This window comes from Nycticebus coucang, chromosome 10, assembly GCF_027406575.1.
Source record: "Nycticebus coucang isolate mNycCou1 chromosome 10, mNycCou1.pri, whole genome shotgun sequence".
NCBI classification, from domain to species: domain Eukaryota; kingdom Metazoa; phylum Chordata; class Mammalia; order Primates; family Lorisidae; genus Nycticebus; species Nycticebus coucang.
This window is the reverse complement of record NC_069789.1, coordinates 125,357,850-125,373,874: the sequence shown is the minus strand read 5'-3', so window position 1 is coordinate 125,373,874 and position 16,025 is coordinate 125,357,850. Positions and strand designations below refer to the sequence as shown.

Below are 16,025 nucleotides of genomic sequence, written 5' to 3'. Positions count from 1 at the left end.
CCCTATCCCCAGCTCTGCTACTCACGGAGCACACAGGCAAGCTGTAGCTGACATGTTGGAGGAGGGCATGCTTGAGATTTCTTCAGGGTTAAGAACATCCAAGAGCCGGTGTAGGCATAGATGACCAACCCTGGGCCAGGGGACTCTTCCTTTTTCCAAAAGAGCTCAAAGGAGAAGGTTCATCTCTTACAAATCTCAAAGCCATGCCTCAGGATGAACTAGAGTATGCCCTTACAGGGATCAGTGTCATTCAAGGATGTGACTGTGGACTGCACCCAGGAGGAGTGGCAGCAACTGGACCCTGCTCAGAAGGCCCTCTACAGGGATGTGATGTTGGAAAACTATTGCCACTTCGTCTCTGTGGGGTTTCACATGACTAAGCCTGATACGATCCGCAGGTTGGAACAAGGAGAAGAGCTATGGACAGAATTTTTCCAAGTCAGAGCTACCTAGAAGAAGATGAAAGGAAGGCTGAAGGTCTTCTAGTGAAGTTCAAAGAATACCAAGACAAGCATTCTAGATCAGTTGTGTTCATCAACCACAAAAGACTAATTAAGGAGAAAAGTAATGTTTATGGTAAAACACTCTAGGCAAAAACCATATTATTTCAAAAACACTATGTGAATATAAACCTGAGGGAAAGGTTTTGAAAAATATTTCAGAATTGGTCATTAGAAATATAAGCCCCTTGAAAGAAAAGTTTGGAGTGAGTAATGGATGGGAGAAATCACTCCTCAATACTAAGCATGAAAAAATTTATCCTAAAGTCAATCTCCATAAACAGAAAAAGATCTCAGTGGTAAACAGGAACTTATTCAGCATCAGAAGGTTCAAACTCCAGAACAACCATTTGAGCATAATGAATGTGAGAAATCCTTCCTTATGAAAGGAATGTTATTTATACAAACTAGGGGTCACAGAGGACAAAGAACCTTTGAATACTATAAAGATGGGATTGCCTTCATAGAAAAGTCAAATCTCAACATCCATCCACACAGTCTATGGAAAAGAAGCTCTCTGCCTACAACAAATATGGGAAATTCCTCTGTAGAAAGTCTATTTGTATTATGCATCAGAGATCTCAAATCGAAGAGAAACCCTTTCAATGTCCTTACTGTGGGAATAGCTTTAGAAGGAAGTCTTACCTCATAGAACATCAGCGAATCCATACAGGTGAGAAACCTTATGTTTGTAATCAATGTGGAAAGGCCTTCCGTTAGAAGACAGCCCTCACTCTTCATGAAAAAACACATATAGAAGGGAAACCCTATATTTGTATTGATTGTGGGAAGTCCTTCCGCCAGAAGGCAACTCTCACTAGATATCACAAAACACATACAGGGGAGAAAGCTTATGAATGTACTCAATGTGGAAGTGCCTTTAGAAAGAAGTCATACCTCATTGATCACCAGAGAACTCACACAGGAGAGAAACCGTATCAGTGTAATGAGTGTGAAAGGCATTTATCCAGAAGACAACCCTCACTGTACATCAGAGAACTCACACAGGAGAGAAACCCTATATTTGTAATGAATGTGGAAAGTCTTTCTGCCAAAAAACAACCCTTACTCTTCATCACAGAATTCATACAGGGGAAAAACCCTATATTTGTAATGAATGTGGGAAGTCCTTCCGCCAGAAGGCAAGCCTCACTGTTCATCACAGAATACATACAGGAGAAAAATCCAATGGATGTCCTCAGTGTTGGAAGGCCTTTAGTAGGATATCAAACCTCATTCGCCATCAGAAAACTCACACAGGAGAGAAACCTTATGAATGTAAAGAGTGTGGGAAGTTCTTCAGTTGTAAGTCTAACCTCATTGTCCATCAGAAGACTCACAAGGTAGAAACCATAGGAATTCAGTTAAGTGATGGGACTTTTTTTTGTTAACTTTTTTTTTGTAAAGACAAGAGTCTCACTTTATGGCCCTTGGTAGAGTGCCGTGGCATCACACAGCTCACAGCAACCTCCAACTCCCGGGCTTAAGAGATTCTCTTGCCTCAGCCTCCCGAGTAGCTGGGACTACAGGTGCCTGCCACAGCACTCGGCTATTTTTTTGTTGCAGTTTTGGCTGGGGCTGGGTTTGAACCCGCCACCCTTGGCATATGGGGCCAGCGCCCTACTCACTGAGCCACAGGCGCCGCCCCTGTAAAAACCTTTTAAGTCATAGTAAATCCTATATATGTGCTTGTAAGTGTAATAATATCCAGCAGTTTAAAATACTGTATTACATATTCCCTGGTATTTTCTAGGATAGCAGCTAGCCTGTAAAACACACACAAAGTATTACTAGACAAATGACAAAAAATCACTGAAAATAAAAGCTCCAAGTTTCTATTATTGGATTCAGCAGATGAAAACTCTGTCAAATTGCTATAAAGATTTTAAGTGGTTTATTTTCAATCTCAATATATCTTTTTTGTAAACCAGTAATAAACAGTTGGCCAACTGGCAGTGTTCCGTGAACTACACCGTTGAGTAGAAGTTCTATAAAAAAAGCATGTGTGTTTTCAATATGGACAAAGCAGAGCGGGGAACAAAGGAAGTGTAAACTGTATTTCTCATCGTAAATATGAAACAAAAATTAGTTGTTACCTCTTCAGAGAGAACCACAGTCTGACTTTTGACATTATAAATCAGCTTTTACATATATTACATATATATCAGATTATATATTATTGTGTATACTTTTATATATGGCTTATTTCATTCATTATTATGTCTCCAAGTCTAATCACTAGTGCATGTGGCAGAAGTTTATTTATTTTTATTCTATATATAATTCCATTATATGATTATATAACAACTTACCCATTCTGTCGATGGACTTTTACACTGTTTACATCTTAGGGTAATAATAAATAATATTTCTGAAAACCTAAAAAAAAAAAAAGAGAACATCCAAGAGCCAAGAAAGCCTGAGAAGGGGAGTGGGTAACTTCAGACTGCCCAAAACCTCAGGCCTATGGATGCAGAAATGGTTCAATAGGGCCAGTGGTGTGGCCATGGGGTGAGCCCATGGTGGAAGGGATTCTTTTGTGTCCCCTGATGCAATTCCAGCCTTTACGCATGGGAGATGCATCTTGGGATATGCCAGTTTGAGCTGGTTTATTCGGTATCATTTTAGGTGTACTAATAGGAGTAAGATGTGTTTACATATTTCTTTCTCTGAAGGTATGGTGAAAGAGGACTGAATAATTCAATGTAAAAGTGAAAGTCTTGTATATCTTTTGTTATGTTTTGCAAGCATACAAGAGGAGTGCCAAAGTACTAGCATTTGATAATATCTATATAAATATTGATAATTATCTATAAATATCCGAATCATCTGAATAGCAATTAAACACCACCCACAAATTTGATGTATTTGTTTATTTGGCAGGAAACATGGTCTCACTATGTTGCTTCAGCTCAAGTGCAGTGGCACCATCATGGCTCACTGCAACCTCAGACTGCTGGACTCAAGTGAGACTCAGTAGTTGAGACTGTTATGAGCATCTGTGATTAGTGATCTTTGATGTTACTACTGTAATTGTTTTATGATGCTGTGAATGTCACTCATAGAAGATGGCAAACTTAATATCTTGTGTGTCCTGACTCTGCCACTGGCTGGGCATTCCCTATCTCTCTCCCTCTCCTGGGGCCTCCCTATTCCTTGATACTTAATGATATTTAAATTAGGCCAATTAATCTTATAATGGCCTTTAAGTGTTCAACTGAAAAGAATTGTATGTCTCTCACTTGAATCAAAAGTGAGAAATGATTAAATTTAGTGAAGAAGGCAATTCCAAAGGCAAGATAGACCAAAAGCTAGGCTTCATGCACCAAGTTAGCCACATTGTGAATGCAAAGGAAAAGTTCCTTTTTGTTTGTTGTGGGTTTTTTTGAGACAGTCTCGCTCTGTTGCCCTGGGTAGAGTGCTGTGGTGTCATTGTAGCTCACAGCAACCTCTCAAAGTCTTGGGCTCATGGGCTCTTGCCTCAGCCTTCTGAGTAGCTGGAAGTACAGGGGCCCACCACCACAGCCGGCTAAGTTTTCTATTTTTAGTAGAAATGGGGTCTCACTTTTGTGTCAGGCTGTTCTCAAACTCCTGAGCTCAAGCAATGCACCTTCCTCGGCCTCCCAAAGTGCTAGAATTACAGGCATGAGCCACCATGCTCAGCCAAAGGAAAAGTTCTTGAAGGAAATTAAAAGCGCTACTCCAGTGAACCAAACAAATGATAAAAAGAAAAACAGTCTTATTGCTAATATGGAAAAAATTTTAGTGGTCTGGATAGTTCATCCACACAATATTCTTTTAAGCAAAAGCCTCCAGAAAGCAAGGCTTTCTCTTCAATTCTTCAAAGTCTGAGGTGAGGGGGCTGTAGAGAAAAAGTTCAAAGCTAGTAGTGGTCAGTTGGAGAGATTTAAGGAAAGAAGCTGTTTCCATAACATAAAAATGTCAAGTTCAGTAAGTGCTGAAGGAGAAGCTGCAGCATGTGATCCAGAAGATCTAGCTAAGATAACTGCCAGAGGTGGCTACACTATAAGCGATAGATTTTTAACATAGATAAAACTATCTTCTGTTCAAAGAAGATGCCATCTAGGACTTTCAGCACGAGAAAGAAGTCAATGCCTAGTTTAAAAGCTTCAAAGGGGTGGCACCTGTGCCTCCGTGGGTAGGGCACTGGCCCCATATACCGAGGGTGACGGGTTCAAACCCAGCCCTGGCCAAAATGCAACAAAAAATAGCCAGGTATTGTGCCCACCACACAGTGGGCAGTTTTAGCTGGGGCTGGGTTTGAACCTGCCACCTCTGGCATATGGGGCCAGCACCCTACTCCTTTAAGCCGTAGGCATCATCCCATGAAGCTTTTATTTTTTATTTTATTTTTTATTTTCGAGACAGTCTCACCTTATCGCCCTCAGTAGAGTGCCTCACACAGCAACCTCCAACTCCTGGGCTTAGGCGATTCTCTTGCCTCAGCCTCCCAAGTAGCTGGGACTACAGGCACCTCTAGCCCCAGCTACCTGGGAGGCTGAGGCAAGAGATGAACCTGAGCAAGAGAGATCCATCTCTACTAAAAATAGAAAAACTGGTCCAGCACAGTGGCACATGCCTGTAGTCCCAGCTACCCCGGAGGCTGAGGCAAGAGGATTAATTGAGTCCAGGTATTTGAGATTGCCGTGAGCTACGTTGACACTACAGCACTTTACGCAGGGCAACAGAGTGAGGCTTGGTCTCAAAAATAAAAAATAAAATAAAAAGAATTTTAGGAAAAAATTTGTCAAGAAAGTGGGCTTAAAATTTTAGGAGCCCCTGTCTCTAAAAAAATAGAAAACATAGCTGGGAGTGGTGGTACATGCCCATAGTCCTAGCTACACAAGAGGCTGAGGCAAGACAGTCACTTAGGTTCAATAGTTTCAGGTTGCAGTGAGCTATGACAACACTGCAGTCTAGCCCAGGTGACAGACCAAGCTACTAATATTGAAAAAGAAAATTTTTTTAGACCCATAACCCTTGGCCCTTATGAAAATTTGGACTAGTCCAAATAGAAGACATGATATTTTGGAAACATCTCAGGACAGCATAGAAAAACTGTCCTGCAAACTGTGAGCTATGATGCTATAGTACTCTAGCCTAGGGCAACAGAGTGAGACTCTGTCTCCAAATATAATAATAATAATAATAATACATTTTGTAAGGCTATAGCTGTCATAGGTAGTGATAGTTTTGATGGATCTTGGAGGAGTAAACCAAAAACCTGGAAAGGATTTACAATTCTAGATGCCATTAAGAACATGGAAAGAGGTCAAAATATCAACATTAAAAGGAGTTTGGCAAAAATTAATTCCAGTCCTCATGGATGAATTTGAGTGGTTCAACCCTCCAGTGGAGGAAGTAACTGCAGATGTGGTGGAAAGCGCAAGAAAACTATTGTAGACTAGAAGTAGAAGTAGAGCCTTGGGCGGTGCCTGAAGCCCAGTGGGTAGGGCACGGGCCACATACACTGAGGCTGGCAGGTTCGAACCCAGCCCAGGCCAGCTAAACAACAATGACAACTGCAACAACACAAAATAGCCGTATGGCAGGCGCTTGTAATCCCAGCTACTTGGAAGGCTGAGGCAAGAGAATCGCTTAAACCCAAGGTTGCTGTGAGCTGTGACATCATAGCACTCTACCCAGAGCTACAGCTTGAGACTCTGTCTAAAAAAAAAAGGAGCCCGAACATGAATTACTGTAGTTTCACAAATGAAGAGTTGTTTTTAATGGATGAGCAAAGAAAGTGGTCCTTGAGGTGGAATCTGCTGGTGAAGATGCTATGGACACTGTTGAAATGACTAATAAAGGATTTAGAATATTATTATATAAATTTGGTTGGTAAAGCCATGGCAGAAGGGTACTGTACCTGCAATATCTGCCAGGTATTTCTGTACTGCTTTTTTGTTGTTGTTTATTAAATCATTTGTACATAGATCATGAATACATTTATGCCATTATGGGATTCAATGTGTTGATTATTTGTACAAATTGGAGTGCTTACATCCTACATGTACTGCTTTTTTTCTAACTTTCGAAGAACTCCCACAGTCATTGATCATGAGAAAGTGACTAAAATTCATCATCCCTTACTCTACAATAAGAGGATATGATACGAGATTCTCACTTTATATTCTTTGTCTCCACTGGAAACATGGCCTTGCCACGTAATAAACTACCAATTTGTACACATTATGTAACTTTTTAAGCTTAAGAAGCATCAACTGTAAAACTGAAAAATAATATTATGCCCCTATGACATTCTCCGAGAAATAAGCATTTTAGTGATAGGACACACACTGGCGCGTCCATGTATACAGACTTTTTTTTTTTTTGAGACTGAGTCTCACTCTCACCCTGGTACAGTACAGTGGCATCATAGTTCACAGCAACCTCAAACTCCTAGGCTCAAGCATCCTCTTGCCTCAGTCTCTCCAGTGGCTGGACTACAGGCATATGTGACTAACTAGGCAGGCTGCTCTCAAACTCCTGAGCTCAAGCAATCCACCCGCCTCAGCCTTCCAGACTGCTGGGATTACAGGCCGGAGCCACCATGCCTGGCACATATACAGACTTTGGTTAGATAATGAAGTCACTTTCAGCACCTTATACCTAGCTGAGTCACGGTATCTCCCTCCATGAGTGACTTCAGAGCTCAGGCTTCAGAAAATAAGATGTAGTACCCAGCAAAAGAACTCCTAAAGGCCCCTAACTGTCTCAGCCTGAGTCCCTACACATCTCAAACCCCCCTCCCCTTGGGTTAATTCTGAGAACAGGTTTCAGAACAAGGAAGTTCCCTGAGTTCCCAAAAAACTCCTAGCCACAGGTAAAACAATGGTAGAACTTACCCCAACCCCCTAGCAATGGCTAAACAATGGTGGAAAGCTTACTCAAGCAAGATTTTCCAAGCCAAGTTTGTCCTCATGCCAGCTGCCACGATGTAACCCCCTGAGCCAACCAGCCCCCCTGACTGTAACCCCACCCCAAGCTACCCCCTGAGCTAACTGCCAAGTTCTGCTTTTGTTTTTGCTTGCTTGCATGGCAACAAAAATAGTATAAAAGTCAGCCTGCTCCAGGTGGCGCCTGTGGCTCAGCGGGTAGGGCGCTGGCCCCATATGCCAAGGGTGGCAGGATCAAACCCAGCCCCGGCCAAACTGCAACAAAAAAATAGCTGGGCGTTTTGTGGCGGGCGCCTGTAGTCCCAGCTACTTGGGAGGCTGAGTCAAGAGAATCGCCTAAGCCCAAGGATTTGGAGGTTGCTGTGAGCTGTGTGACGCCACGGCACTCTACCGAGGGCGATAAGGTGACACTCTGTCTCTACAAAAAAAAAAAAAAAGTCAGCCTGCTCCTCACTTACCAGGGTTTGCCTTTGGGCAGCGACCTGCCTGAGCAGGTGTAATAAATCACCTGGTCCCCTGCACAGGTACAATAAATCACCATCTGATTTATACCTGAAGTGGGGTCTGAGTTTTTCTTCCAGGTGGCAAATGGGTAGGTACAACGAAGAGCTCTGAAGTTCCCTTCTAAGATTGCTCAGGAGGTGTCCACGGAGACTTGCAGCCTACCATCCTTGAGAACCACCGAAATCGCCGTGAGGCTCGGATCCCGGGCGCCAGCCTGTGGGCGAACTGCGCTTGCGCTTTTCCTCGGATCAGGTGCGCCAGCTTGTAGGCGATCTAGGCTTGGTTGCAACTCCCAGAAGTCTCAGACCCGCTGTGGGCTCCGCGGCTGGCACCCGTGGTCACTTGTAGCTTTCCTACCAGCCTCTTACCCGCGCTGCATCTCTCGAGGCCTGGGCTCCTTCATGGTCGGGCTTGGACTACGCTCCCTACAGGTGGAGGACCTCCCGCTGGGTTTCCGGCATCTCTGGTTGCGCTCTGCGCCGGCTCGCGTCCCACCTGCGTGAGTCCTTGCGGGAAGACCCCGCAGAGCTAGACCCCGCGTGGCGATGAAAGGGGGCACCGGAGGCGCTCAGAGCGCGGGCGCCACCTCCGGCCGTGGGTGCGGGCTCTGCGGGGGACAGGCGGGGTGAGGGAGACCGAGCCTTTGTGAGGGGGGTGCACTGTGACACTGAGGTGTCTGCTTGCCCTTGTGCGACCCTGACGTAGGGTGCGTGTTCTTCACGCGAGCGTGCGTTTTTGTGGCTCCGTGGTGATTGTCCCTGAGCCGTGGCTCCAACTTCCCTGCTGCTTCCTGTGCCCTCCTCTCAAATTTAACTGCCGCAGAGAAATGTTCACAAGTGGGAAATCTAATAGTTCTACACGACAGTGTCCAGCCAGAACGTACAGATCTGCTGTTGGGGATTGTAGACCAGGGATTGCTCTGGAGGCAGGTTCCTAGGAACTTCTAGGTAGACTCAGGAATGGATTGCTTCCTGGGAAGATCCTCCCCGGGAGGTCTCTGGGGTTCGTGTACGTGTTTGACTATTCTCTGAGCTCTCACCCTCAGGAATTGCTGATACAGATTTCGCTTTCTTACGTCGCTTTGTTGTAAGTGTATGTTATGAGGTCACAGCAAGTGTAGTCTTGAAGGGTGTAACATCACAAATGAAGTTCTTGCTATGTATTCCTTACTGGTTAAGAGAGTGAGGCTAATGCACAAATGTTACCGTGTGGGAGTTCATAAGCAGGGATTCTTCCTATTTGTGGGTTCACAGGGGACCACAATCGCCTGAGATTGTAAAGAGAATTACTGTGTATATTTGTAGAAATGCAGTTTTCAAGGGTGTACATAACCCAGAAGATTAAGGGTTGGACTTTAGATCTGGAATTAAAGATTTATATTTGGGGGTAGTTTTGTTCATAATTGGTGATCAAGATTAGGGGTATGGTTAAGAAAATTCACAAGATATCCATGGGATAGATTTTTTTTTTTTTTGAGACAGCCTCACTTTGTCGCTCTCGGTACAGTTCCGTAGCATCACAACTCACAGCAACCTCAAACTCTTGGGCTTAAGCAATCCTCTTGCCTCAGCCTCCCAAGTACCTGGGACTACAGGCGCCCGCCACAATGCCTGGCTACTTTTTAGAGATGGGGGTCTCGCTCTGCCTCAGGCTGGTCTCGAACCTGTGATCTCAGGAAATCCACCCGCCTCAGCCTTCCAGGCATGAGCCACCGTGCCCAGCCTATATGCAGATCATTTTAAGAAATATAATTTTGTAAGAACTTTTTTGCAAGATTTTATCCAAATTTTAATTGCTTATTTAAACAAGAATGGGTATGGAACCGCCACATTTATTGAGCATATTTTGTGTACTCCAAACTTTCTATTTGGTATATATTCATTAATCTGCAAAGGCCATTTTCCTTTCTAATAATGAAAAAGTATAGTGAAATCCGTCTACTTACATCCGAGCAGTGTATTTAAAGGATATTCAAAAACAGAACAAAGCTTGGTATCATTTCGTAAAAGTACAAGTTCCACAGGATACCACCTCCTAAATTAAACCGGCCTTTTACACCAAATAATTTTTTTAATATTGTTTCTCATCAGTTATATGGTTTCCTAACATACTTAATAATGCTGGAATAGTAAGTCACAATATAGCAAAGTCTAATATATTTAACTACTCCCTCCTCTCAGATGTTCTTTGATGAACGTCCTTGTGCATATATAGAGGGTACAAAAAAATGTATACACATTTTAATAAAGGAAAAACTGGCCAGGCGAGGTGGCTCATGCCTGTAATCCTAGCACTCTGGGAGGCCAAGGCAGGTGGATTGCCTGAGCTCACAGATTCCAGACCAGCCTGAGCCAGAGCAAGACCCAGTCTCTAAAAATAGCCTGTTGTTGTGGCAGGCGCCTATAGTCCCAGCTACTTGGGAGACTGAGGGAAGAGAATCACTTGAACCCAAGAGTTTAAGGTTGCTGTGAGCTGACAGCACTCTACAGAGGGTGACATAGTGAAACTCTGTCTCAAAATAAATAAATAAATAAACAAATAAATAAAAGAAAGTGCAAAAGTCCAATGTGGCTTGAATATTACAATTTTCATACATTTTTTTTCCCTTTCTTAAAATGTGTAAATTTTACTTTCTGTATATACCTAGTACAGGTTTTTGGCTTTTTGTTTTCTAGTTTCTAGAAGTGTGTTTTATGGTCAGAAATCATACTTGATTTATTAAGTGTCTACAATGTACCAGATCTGGAAATTGTTGTATTTGGGGTGATTGAGGTGATAGAATAATTAAATAGATATAATTGCCTTCTGCAAAATACTTATAATCCATGAAGAAATATAATTGTGAACAGAAATATTATAAGTGTGGCCAGGTGCAGTGGTTCACACCTGTAATCCTAGCACTCAGGGAGGCTGAGGCAGGTGGATCACTTGAGTTCAGGAGTTGTAGACCAGCCTGAGGAAGCGCAAGACACCATCTCTATAAAAAAAGAAAAATTAGCTGGATGCAGTGGGTGCACCTATATTCTCTGCTAAGGCAGGAGCATCTCTTGATCTCAAGAGTTCGAGGTTGCTGTGAGCTAGATTAGGCCATGGCACTCTAGCCTGGGCAACAGAGCAAGACTCTGCCTCAGGAAATGATTGTGTCCACATCATCCTCACCAAAATGGTATAGTGGCCAGAAATTTTCCCACTGAGGTGTCTGGTCTGGCTTCAATGCAGATACATCTCTTCTCTATTACTCTGGTATCAGAGACCCCTGAGAATTGAGGGTGGAAATGGGATTATTTAAAATTATAATCTTCCCAATTTGTGTGTGATGGGAGATTACTTGGAAGCTGTAATGTAAGAGCATAACGGTAATATTAACTTAAGTCTTATGGGGAAAACAAAAACGCAGCTCGTTTTAAAGTCTTTCTCTTTTCCCAGGTCTAAGTTCTCTAGACTGCTTTTCTGGTAGAGGAGCCCTGAGGACTAATCCACTCTTGCAGGTCTAAAACCATGACCCATGTAAGTTGAAATTTCTCTCCTTCTTGAAGTATGTTTTTTAAATCTTGTAAGTATTTTCAGTAATTTTCCTCAAATTTCCTACCAAGAAAATTCCCTCAAATATTCTAATTCCCACTTCCACAGAACTGTTACCCAGCATTCTCCCTATGTGAGCCATTCTGACTAGTGTTCATAATTATGACCAAATGATTCAACATAAGTGTTCATTCTTTTTTTTAAACTTTATTTAAATTAATATGAGAGTATGATATTTAGGTTACATTTTTCTCACTTCCAGAGCAAAGTTCCATTTATAGAAAAGCCCCTCACCCCGGGGGGGTGTTATACAGCCTCACAATGTATATGTTAGGTAAAATCCTGCCTCTTGCCCTCCCTCCCTCTGCCATACATCCTGCCCCTTCCCCCTTCTCATTTCCCTCTGGTCTCGAACTGGACTGTAATAGTGTTTTATTGTTCTTAGGAACATGTAATTGTTTATATATTGATTTCATATTAGTATGGAGTACATGGGATATTCATCTTTCCATTCTTATGATACTTCACTAAAAGGAATGTATTTCAACTCCTTCCAGGGAAATGTAAAAGATGTAAAGTCTCTGTCTTTTTTTTTCTTTTTTTTTTGTCTAATATTGGTATAGCCAAGTCTCTGTCTTTTTTAAGGGCTGAATAATATTCCATGGTATACATATACCACAGTTTGTTGATCCATTCATGGGTTGATGGGCACTTAGGTTGCTTCCATGACTTGGCAATTATGAATTGCGTTGCCATAAACATTCTAGTGCAAATGTCCTTGTGGTAAAATGATTTATGTTCTTCTGGGTAGATACCTAGTAATGGGATTTCAGGGTCAAATGGAAGGTTTACATTTGGATCTTTGAGGATTCTCCATACTTCTCTCCAAAAGGGCTGTATGAGTTTGCAATCCCACCAGCAGTGTAGAAGTGTTCCCTTCTCTCCACATCCATGCCAGCATCTGGTATTTTGTGACTTTGTGATGTGGGCTAATCTTGCTGGGGTTAGGTGATATCTTAGAGTAGTTTTGATTTGCATTTCTCTGATGATTAAAGACAAGCATTTTTTCATGTGTTTGTTGCCCATTCATCTGTCATCCTCAGAGAAGTTCCTGTTCAAATCACTTGCCCACTTATAGAAAGGGTTGTTTGTACTTTCTTTATTATTTATGTGTCTAGTTATCAGGCCTTTGTCAAATTCATAACACGCAAAAATCTTTTCCCATTCTGAGGGCTGTCTGTTTGCTTTGTTTGTGGTACTCTTAGCTATTCAAAAGCTTTTTAACTTGATCAAGTCCCAGTTATTAATTTTTGGTGTTGCTGAAATTGCTGTGGGGAGGACGGGGTCTTCCTCATAAAGTTTTTTCCTAGACCAGTATCTTCAAGTGTTTTCCCCACACTTTCTTCCAGAATTTTTATTGTTTTGTGTCTTAAATTTAATCTTTTATCCAACAAGAATCAATGTTTGTCAATGGTGAGAGGTGTGGGTCCAGTTTCAGTCTTCTGCATGTGGATAAACAGTTCTCCCAGCACCATTTGTTAAATAAGGATTCTTTTCCCATTGCATGTTTTTGTAAGGCTTACCAAAGATTAAATGACGATATATGGCTGGGTTCATCTCTAGATTCTCTATCCTATTCAATAGATCTGTATCCTATTTTTATGCCAGTATCGTGCTGTTTTGATCACTATAGCCTTGTAACATAACCTGAAGTTTGGCCATGTGATGCCTCCAGAATTATTTTTATTTCTAAGAACTGTATTTGCTATTCGGGGTTTTTTCTGGTTCCATATGAATTGAAGTGCTATTTTTTCAAAATCTTTAAAGTATGACATTGGTGCTTTGATGGGGATTGCTTTAAATCTATGGATTGCTTTGAGTAGTATGGACATTTTAACAATGTTGATTCTTCCCAGCCATGAGCATGCTATGTTCTTCCATTTTTTAACATCTTCTGCTATTTCTTTTCTCAAAGTTTCATAATTCTCTTTATAGAGATCTTTCACTTCTTTTGTTAGATATATTTCCAGGTATTTCTTCTTTGGTACTATTGTAAAAGGAATGGAGACTTTGATTTTGTTCTCAGCTTGACAATTGTTGGCATGTACGAAGGCTACTGATTTGTGCGTGTTGATTTTGTAACCTGAGATGCTGCTATATTCCTTGATCACTTCTAAGAGCTTTGTAGTTGAGTCCCTGGGGTTTTCCAGGTATAAAATCATGTCATCTGTGAAGAGGGAGAGTTTGACCTCCTCTGTCCCCATTTGGATTCCTTTGATCTCCTTCTCTTGCCTGATTGTGATGGCTAGGACTTCCAACACTATGTTAAATAGCAGTGGAAACAGTGGGCATCCTTGTTGAGTTCCAGATTTAAGTAAGAATGCTTTCAGTTTTGCTCCATTCAATATGATCTTGGCTGTGAGTTTGCTGTAGATAGTATCTATCAGCTTAAGGAATGTTCCTTCTAAGCCTATTTTCTTCAGTGTTTTTATCATGAAAGGATGATGGATATTGTCAAAAGCTTTTTCTGTATCAATTTAAAGAATCATATGGTCTTTGTTTTTTATTCTATTTATGTGGTGTATCATATTTATAGATTTGCGTATGTCGAACCAACCCTGTGTCTCTGGTATAAACCCCACTTGATCATGGTGTAAACCTTTTTAATGTGTTGTTGTATTCTGTTTGCTAATATCTTGTTGAATATTTTGTATCAATATTCATTAATGGTATTGGTCTATAGTTTTTTTGTTGTTGGGTACTTTCCTGGTTTGGGGATCAGGGTGATATTTGCTTCATAAAATGTATTAGGGAGGATTCCTTCTTTCTCTATATTTTGGAAATTTTTATGCATTATAGGAACTAGTTGCTCTTTGAAGATTTGATAGAATTCTGGTGTGAAACCATCTGGTCCAGGGCTTTTCTTTTTGGGGCTATTTTGTATAATTGATGCTATTTCAATACTTGATATTTATCTATTCAAGATTTCTAAGTCGGTGGCCTGCCAAGATGGCTGCCCCCGCAGTGAGCACTGTGCGAGGGTGGTTGGGCCTGGCACTGGGCGTACAGCATGTTGTCTTATGGCTTCCAAGGGTAACCCAGGTGTGGTGGAGCCGCTATGGTCCTCAGTACAGAGATCCTAAGATTGACAAGGAACATTTCCACAAGCCTGTGGCCGAGCTAACTGAAGAGGAGAAATATGATTGGGAGGTCAAGAACACTCAACTTATCAAAGCTGCTCCAGCGATGAAAACAAGCTCTGTTTTCGAAGACCCAGCGATCAGTAAATTCACCAACATGATGATGAAAGGAGGAAAAAAAATAATGGCAACATCCCTCATGACAAAGACCCTGGAAGCCGTGAAAAGGAAGCAATTTGAGAAGTACCATGCTGCTTCTGCAGAGGAGCAGGCAGCTATTGAACTCAACCCTTACACCATCTTCCACCAAGCACTAAAAAATTGTGAGCCTGTGATTGGGCTGGTACCCATCCTCAAGGGTGGCCACTTCTACCAGGTCCCTGTGCCCCTACATGACCAACGTTGCCACTTCTTGGCCATGAAGTGGATGATCACTGAATGCCGGGAAAAGAAGCACCAGCAGACACTGATGCCTAAGAAGCTATCACATGAGCTGCTGGAGGCTTTTCACAGCAAGGGTCCCATGGTCAAGAGGAAGCATGACATGCACAAGATGGCAGAGGCCAACCGTGCCCTGGCCCACTACCGCTGGTGGTAGAGGTTCCAGAGAGCCCAGGGCCGTCTGCTGCAAGGAAGTGTGAGCCACTGCCACATTGAAAGATACCTGTGGGATAAGGATGTATAGCTCCTTTTTTAAAGGTGGGCAGCCCTCATAAGAGGGATGGAACAGCATATGAATTGTCTGATAATCTTGTCTTTAGGGTTAGAACTTGTTCTACCTGCTCTATCCCTTGTTAAGAGAGAATGTATCAACTTGAGGATTTCCTCCAAGAAAGTCACAGCCCAATCTTTTCCATCAGTTTAAAGTGGGCCTTTAAAGGAGGCAGTGTTAGTATCAGAAAAGATTTATTAGAAAGTTCTCACTGACCTGGTACAGCATGTACTAGGATCCTTTTGTTCATTAAAAGTGACTGGAGAAAATAAAAAAAATAAATAAATAAAAAAGATTTCTAAGTCTTTCTGAGTTTTGGAAGATATTGTGCTTCCAGAAATCGGTTCATGTCCTCTACATTTTCATATTTCTGGGAATAGAGTTTTTTGTAGTAATTGTTGAGAATCCTTTGTATTTCTGTAGAATCTGTTATTTCCCCTTTATCATTTCTGATTGTAGTCATTGGAGATCTTGTTTTTCTGTTTCTGATTAGTCTAGCCAAGGGTTTATTAATCTTTACAAAGAACCAACTTTTTGTTTCACTGATCTTTATGAATAATTCTTTTGTTTTCAATTTTATTTAGTTCCACTCTAATTTTGGTTATTTCTTTTCTTCTGCTAGGGTTGAAATTAGATTGTTCTTCTTATTCCAGTTGCTCATGAGATGGCCCTTTAGATTGCTGACTTGCTCTCTGTTTTCTTGATGAAGGCATCTAATGCTATGAAT

At 41.7% G+C, this 16,025-nt stretch overlaps 1 protein-coding gene and 1 pseudogene across 1 annotated transcript; both read left to right on the top strand.

The window, feature by feature from the left end:
* Positions 1-225: 225 nt before the first annotated feature.
* Positions 226-8,427, top strand: LOC128596605 (zinc finger protein 382-like; annotated as a pseudogene).
* A 6,028-nt stretch (positions 8,428-14,455) lies between these two features.
* On the top strand, positions 14,456-15,321 carry LOC128595894 (28S ribosomal protein S7, mitochondrial-like). Its single transcript, XM_053605003.1, has one exon. The coding sequence runs from the start codon at positions 14,456-14,458 to the stop codon at positions 15,182-15,184; it is 729 nt and encodes a 242-aa protein (XP_053460978.1). The 3' UTR covers positions 15,185-15,321.
* Positions 15,322-16,025: the final 704 nt, after the last annotated feature.